The sequence below is a fragment of the Chenopodium album genome, chromosome 9, assembly GCF_948465745.1.
Source record: "Chenopodium album chromosome 9, dcCheAlbu1.1, whole genome shotgun sequence".
In the NCBI taxonomy this organism is placed as follows: Eukaryota; Viridiplantae; Streptophyta; class Magnoliopsida; order Caryophyllales; family Amaranthaceae; genus Chenopodium; species Chenopodium album.
Genome location: NC_137842.1, coordinates 68,228,549 through 68,234,947, shown reverse-complemented (window position 1 = coordinate 68,234,947; position 6,399 = coordinate 68,228,549). Strand labels below are relative to the sequence as shown.

Sequence of the window (6,399 nt, the reverse complement as noted above, 5' to 3'; positions counted from 1 at the left end):
AAAAAAATATATTAAGTGGGGTCTTGTTAGATTCGTAATAATGTGTATTTTATTAATATGTAATTTTCATATTTATTTTTATTACGAAATCAAATATATTTAGCGATACAAAACTGTACATAAAACGATGATATGATATGAACTTATTTGTTCTAATAAAAATTTATAATTTTTTTTATCTGATATGATATGAACTTATTTTATAATTCCGTATGAAATAAGTAAAAATAAGGTGAACTAACACAAGGCCTAAGTAACCCTGTTTTTTAGAGCTGCTCTGCTCTGCTCCGCAGTGTATGGAAGCCTAGCCCTGCTCTACTTTATACTGCTCTACTCTACCCTACCCTGCTCTACTCTGCCAGAAGCTCAAAAGAACAAGGTCTAAGGGTCTGTTCTCTTACGTTGAAATTTAGTTTAGTTCAGTTCAGCTCAGATAAGCTCAGTTCAGTTCAGTTCAGCTCAGCTCCTAATTTCTTTCTCTTATAAAATATTCATTTCAGTTCCGTTCACTTCAGTTCAGTTCAGCTCAGCTCCTAATTTCATTTTCATTTCAGTTCAGTTCATTTCAGCTCAGTTTAGTTCAGCTCAATTCAGTTCAGTTCAGCTCACTTCAGTCAGTGAGAATAGGCCCTAAGTGAGTACTACATATAATACTCTGTATAATACTACGGAGTAATCTACTATACTGTCACATACGGAGTACTTACCACCGAAAGCAAGAGCTTTTCTCTGTACTAAACCCCAAAACCAAAAAACAAAAAAAAGTAAAAAAAATAAAAATAAATTCTGCCTCAAAATCCCATCTTATATAAAAAAGGACAAGCGTGATATCTCCTCACTTCTCTGAGATTATAAATCTCATCCCTCTCCCTTTCTTCTCCCCCCTCTCCCCTTTCACTTCACTTCTTCCATTAAAAAATTTCACATCATTTTCTCTCTCCTCTCTACTCTACTCCCAGAGTAGCAAGAGAGATTACTATCATCAATGACGATTATCTTTATCATTTGTTAAATCTTTCACCATTATGAAAACTACTATGTAAACCACCAAAAAAAAAAAAAAAAAAAAAAAAAAAACCCATTTTTTTAATCTGAAGTTGAAAATTTTCCAAAAAAAATGGCATCTTCGGATGAATTCCAACAAAACCCATTCTTTCTGTTAGACGCTCTGTATTGCGAAGAAGAGAAATTAGAAGACGATGAAGCAAACAACGATGATGACGAAGAATGGGATAAACCCAACAATGGCGGATGTTTACTGCCACTTCTTTTACTAGAACAAGATTTGTTCTGGGAAGATGAAGAAATTCGGTCTCTGTTTTCCAAAGAAGAGGAAGAAAAAAAACAGGGGATTATTTTTTCCAACGAAAATGGTGGATTTGATGTTAAAACTCTCTCTTCTTCGAGAAATGAAGTTGTTGAATGGATTCTAAAGGTCAATTCCTATTATGGGTTTTGTACCTTAACCTCTGTTCTTGCTGTAAATTATCTTGATCGATTTTTATCAAGTTTCTGTTTTCAAAAGGATAAACCTTGGATGTTTCAGCTTACTGCTGTTACTTGTCTTTCTCTTGCTGCTAAAGTTGAAGAAACTCATGTTCCTCTTCTCCTTGATCTTCAAGTTCTCGTATGTCCTCTTTTCTTTTCTTGTTTACTACGTACCCGTGTTCGGGTTTTTTTTTAATAGTCGTAATTAAAATGTGACGACTAAATTGGGACGGTGTTTGTGTTTTAAAGGTGAAAGGAGGAAACTATGTGTTTGATGCAAAGACAATACAGAAGATGGAGTTGTTAGTGTTGTCAACATTGGATTGGAAGATGAATCCAGTGACCCCACTTTCGTTTCTTGATCATATAATCAGACGGCTAGGATTGAAGAATCATCTTCATTGGGAGTTTCTCAGGAGATGTCAAGGACTCTTACTCTCTCTTCTCTCTGGTAAGTTTAACTAAAATAAAATAAAACTCTTATTTATTTTTATAAATTAAACTTAAATAAATAAATAAATAAATATTTGTAATAAGTATTTAATTTGTTTCTTGTAATTTATTATTCTGAGTTTCTACAAGTAGTTGGTGGGCATGGGCCGTGCCGGGCCTGCCGTGGGCCGTGCCTAGGCGGGCCATGAACAGTGTCGTGCCGGGCCGTGCCGGCCCACGGTGGAGGCGGGCCGTGCCGTGCCGTGCCGGCCTTCAAGCTTCCCCTGTCCACGGCACGGCACGGCCCACCGTGCCGGTCGTGCCGTGCCGGGCCGCCCGTCGTGCCGGCCACCGTGTCGGCCCACGGCTTACCCTTTTTTCTTTTTTTTTTTAAAAAAAAAAATTAAAAAAAACTTTAAAAAAACTTGAATTTTTTTTATGAAAGAAAAAATTGAATTGAATAATTATACAATTTAATATTTGAATTTAATAATTATTAAATTTTTTATGGAGTTAAGTTATATTAAATATTGTTTAAATTATATTAATATTTATTGTTCATTCATAATTTACTATATATCATATTATTCATATAACTATATAAGTATTAGACAAAAATTAAATAACAATATAACATATTGCCTCCACCGTGGGCCGTGCCTGCGGGCCGTGCCGGCGGGCCATTTCACGGGCTCGTGCCGGGCCGTGCCATTTTTTGCTTTTTTTTAAACGCAGCCCGCACGAGGCACGAGGGGCGTGCCGTCGTGCCGGGCCGGGCCACTCAGCGGGCCGTGCCGTGCCGGGCCATCCTCGGGCCGTGCCCGGGCCGCCCGCGTGCTGACCCGGCCCATGCCCAGCTGTCAACCATAATGTGCACCTATTCTAGAATTTGTTTAGTTTTTTGAGTAAAAACGTTCAGACTTATTTTGTTTTTATTCTACTGTATTTAATTATAGTATGACTTTCTACATGTGTAAATCTTGACTTTATTATTTGCTCTACAACTGTAAATTTTCATACATTCTCATAGTGTAGATGTCCATGAATAAGATCATGTGAAGTTTTCTCTCCTACTTAAGAATGTGTTTTGCTCTAGTCCTAGTGTTGTCACATTATTAGTTCTTGTCACGTTATTAGTTCTAATTGATGATGACTAATTTGGAGACTCGTACTTTATCTAGTTAGTCAGTTGTCACACTAATCGTTTATACTCCGTATTACATATCAAACAAGACAACCGATCTATATCATTTTATACTACATCTAAATTGACTGGTCGTATTATTCACTATCCAATACTCGGTATTAGTTGTCACGTTAATAGTAAACATTGAAGTATCACTGTGATGAATAATCTAACATGTAGGGACTAGAAGCATTTAATATATACATGTATATTTCAATGTTTCATATTTTTAGTTGGAAAAATTGGTAATGATGATTGGTTGGTTGGTTGGTTGATGATGAAATGTAGATTGGAGATTTGTGAGTTATCTACCATCAGTATTGGCAACTGCCACAATGATGCATGTCATTGACCAGATTGAGCCATGTAACCCTCTTGATTACCAAAATCAGCTTTTGGGTGTGCTTAATATCAGCAAGGTTAGTCCCTAATTCTAATTAATTCCCTCTAATTATTATTAATTAAACTTATCATCAGATCTAATCTAATTAAGAATGCTAATTCTAATTTACTAGTGGTCAATGGGATCACATTTTATATATTGTGGGTAGGTCACTAGGTCATAATTAATCCCTTAGAGATCTAATAATTAATTTTGATTCACACTTAAAAATAATAAATAATAACCTTTTGTCCTAAGATATATGGATGAGGTGTCATTGTCCCAAAATATTTAGGGCAGTTTTGGTTTTTGTATGGAAGGGTAGTTTGGTCAATGTCATTCTTTTTTTTTTTGAATGTATTGTACTTCATTCCTCAAGAGTAGTACATTTTATATTAAAAAAACAATAATGATATATTGTCTCACGAAAATCTTTAGGTATTCAATGTGCTATATGTATCACATGTTTTGGTACACTTGGTCAATAACCCTCTCTACCTTTGTCTCTTATCTTTAAATTCTAGTCCGCCTCTTTTATTTAAAATAAACATGGATGTCCTCCTCTTGAGGGCTAACATAAGTATATACGAGGCTAATACAAATAATTCATGTATAATATTGTAAAAATGCTAATTGAGAAATGCATGCAATTGTTAAATTTGTTTGTTGATTAATCCGTTGTTTTATTCTTTATAGGTGTTATTTCAATAAGACCTTTAACATAATTCTTAAAATACCTTTAAAATTCGGAAAATAATCTTTTTAAAAAATGTACTCAGAGTTAAACCTATCAATAGTATGCCAGCGCGTAAAATAAAGGTTTAAACTACAGTGTACCCCGTATATTTCGAAAAGTACCTTCATTAGTTGCATAGAAATGACAAGACAAAGTTCATCGTGTTTCTTTCCCTGTTGTTAAATGTTTGTTCCATCCATCACATTGGGAAACTCCTTTGTTTTCTTAAGTTTAAAACTTACATTGCTTGTACACAAAACTTGCTTGTGTTAATCGAACTTTAATCACTAAAGTCTCTTCGATAAGCGTGAATAATAATTTGTTTGAGCTCAGTGCGATCCAGTCTTCCCTTGAAACTCTTGATTTTTTCAAGCTTCAAAATTATTGGTTTAAGATTATTGTTTATTCCTAGTGGTCGATTATTTGTGTATACATCAAGTTAAAACAGTGTGTGATTTCATCATTTCTCGAGGTACTTTCAAATTCAAAATTATGATTTAACTAGACTTAAGTGGAGTAACTTTTTTTTTTTTTTTTACTGAGTATGGTTCCAATAAAGTGCATGCTAACAATCCTATACGTCCCTTGGAATTATTTTTTGGTGTTAAGTTATACACTTGTACGGTTAACTTGACATATTTACGTGGACACACAAAAAGTCGGATAAAAGATTTTATCTCCATTTAAATAACAGGTTCTTTGAGAGCTATTACCTCCGTTTTATATTATTTGTAATAATTAGACATTTTTTACTCACTTTATGTCAAATTATTGCAAAAACGGGGATAGTGTTTGATCTTTAGAGTGTGGCCTACGTACCATAAATAATCTGTACGATTATCATTATCTTTGCTTCTTCTCATATTGAACGTACTATTACAGGACAAGGTGAATGATTGTTATCAACTGATCGTGGAGAAATCATTATGCGGAAGCAAAACCGAAGACAATCGCAAGGTAAAGAGAACGTTCGACGAAATGATAACGGCGAAAAACAATTATCCTCCTCCCCCTCCTCCTGGACCTCAACAACCTACTTCGAGCAGTGATGTTATCCCAAGTAGCCCGAGTGGAGTAATGGATGCCTACTATCTTAGCTGTGACAGCTCCAACGATTCATGGGCTGCCACGACAACTCAAATGATGGGAACATCATCAACATCTTCGGTGTCATTGTCATCGTCTTCATTGTCATCTTCAGTATCCTCCTCACCAGTGATGAGCAGGAAGAAGAGTAGAGTTCATGAACAGCTCATGCCATTGCAGCTGCCTTCTCTCTCAAGAGTCTTTGTCGACGTCGTTGGTAGTCCTCGTTAAGCTTATTCCGGTCTATTTCTCTCCTTTTGGCGGTCTATTTTCGAACTAGAGCCTTTCTTCTACTTCTTCTCTTGAAGTCCTATATACTTGCAAAAAAAAAAATGGGGACATATTTATATCATATAATAGTAAACACTTATATATTATATGGTTATAAATTCATTCCCGCCCTACCATTTTAAATTTCATGTATGTATGTGTCATGCAATTATGTTATGGTTCATGTATGTGCATGCATGCATAAACATTTACTATTACATGATGAATTAGAGAAGACATAACATGGGAGAAGAAACTTTGCATGCATGTGAAGAAAAGAAACATGGAGTGGGGGCCCAAATGAGGATTTTTGGGAGCAAGACTTTGGACCTTATAATGGGGGGTTTGACCTAGAAGAAGTGGGCCACCACTAAAAAAAGGACTAAAGAGGAAGTACTATTTTTGTATCTATTTTCTAATTTTTCTTTGGTTTTATTAGAGGGAGTAGGGGAATGAATTGAGTGTACACCATTCATTTTAAACTACTCCAACAATCATGATTAATTAATAAAAATTAGTATTAAGTACAGTTTTGTGAATAATTGTCAATTGGGGTTGATTGAAATCATTTTATAGGTACTATGATTTTTTTTTGAACGGGATTATAGGTACTATGATAATCATGCATATTGAGACTTTATTTTTTTTACTTGGTCAAACTAATAGTAAGATGCACTTGGTACAAAGTATAAACCATTAGGGTTGTATATAACATTTGATCTGTGATAGATAGCGAATTAGTTGATTACGATGCGAGATAGTAAGTCGATTCATAATCCATATTGATAGTTTTACATTGTGCACATTAAGCACACAATT

At 34.9% G+C, this 6,399-nt stretch overlaps 1 protein-coding gene across 1 annotated transcript; it reads left to right on the top strand.

Moving 5' to 3' along the window:
* Positions 1–835: 835 nt before the first annotated feature.
* LOC145558959 (cyclin-D3-1-like) lies at positions 836–6,109 on the top strand. The gene is made up of 4 exons (XM_081620335.1): positions 836–1,627; positions 1,738–1,939; positions 3,395–3,525; positions 5,107–6,109. The coding sequence occupies exons 1-4, from the start codon at positions 1,118–1,120 to the stop codon at positions 5,539–5,541; spliced, it is 1,278 nt and encodes a 425-aa protein (XP_081476461.1). The 5' UTR covers positions 836–1,117; the 3' UTR covers positions 5,542–6,109.
* The last annotated feature ends 290 nt before the right edge of the window (positions 6,110–6,399 follow it).

Coding starts and splice junctions, on each gene's coding strand:
- LOC145558959 (XM_081620335.1), top strand. CDS start 1,118: ATGGCATCTTCGGATGAATTCCAACAAAACCCATTCTTTCTGTTAGAC. Junction 1,940..3,394: donor CTTACTCTCTCTTCTCTCTG/GTAAGTTTAACT, acceptor GATGAAATGTAG/ATTGGAGATTTGTGAGTTAT. Junction 3,526..5,106: donor GTGTGCTTAATATCAGCAAG/GTTAGTCCCTAA, acceptor GTACTATTACAG/GACAAGGTGAATGATTGTTA.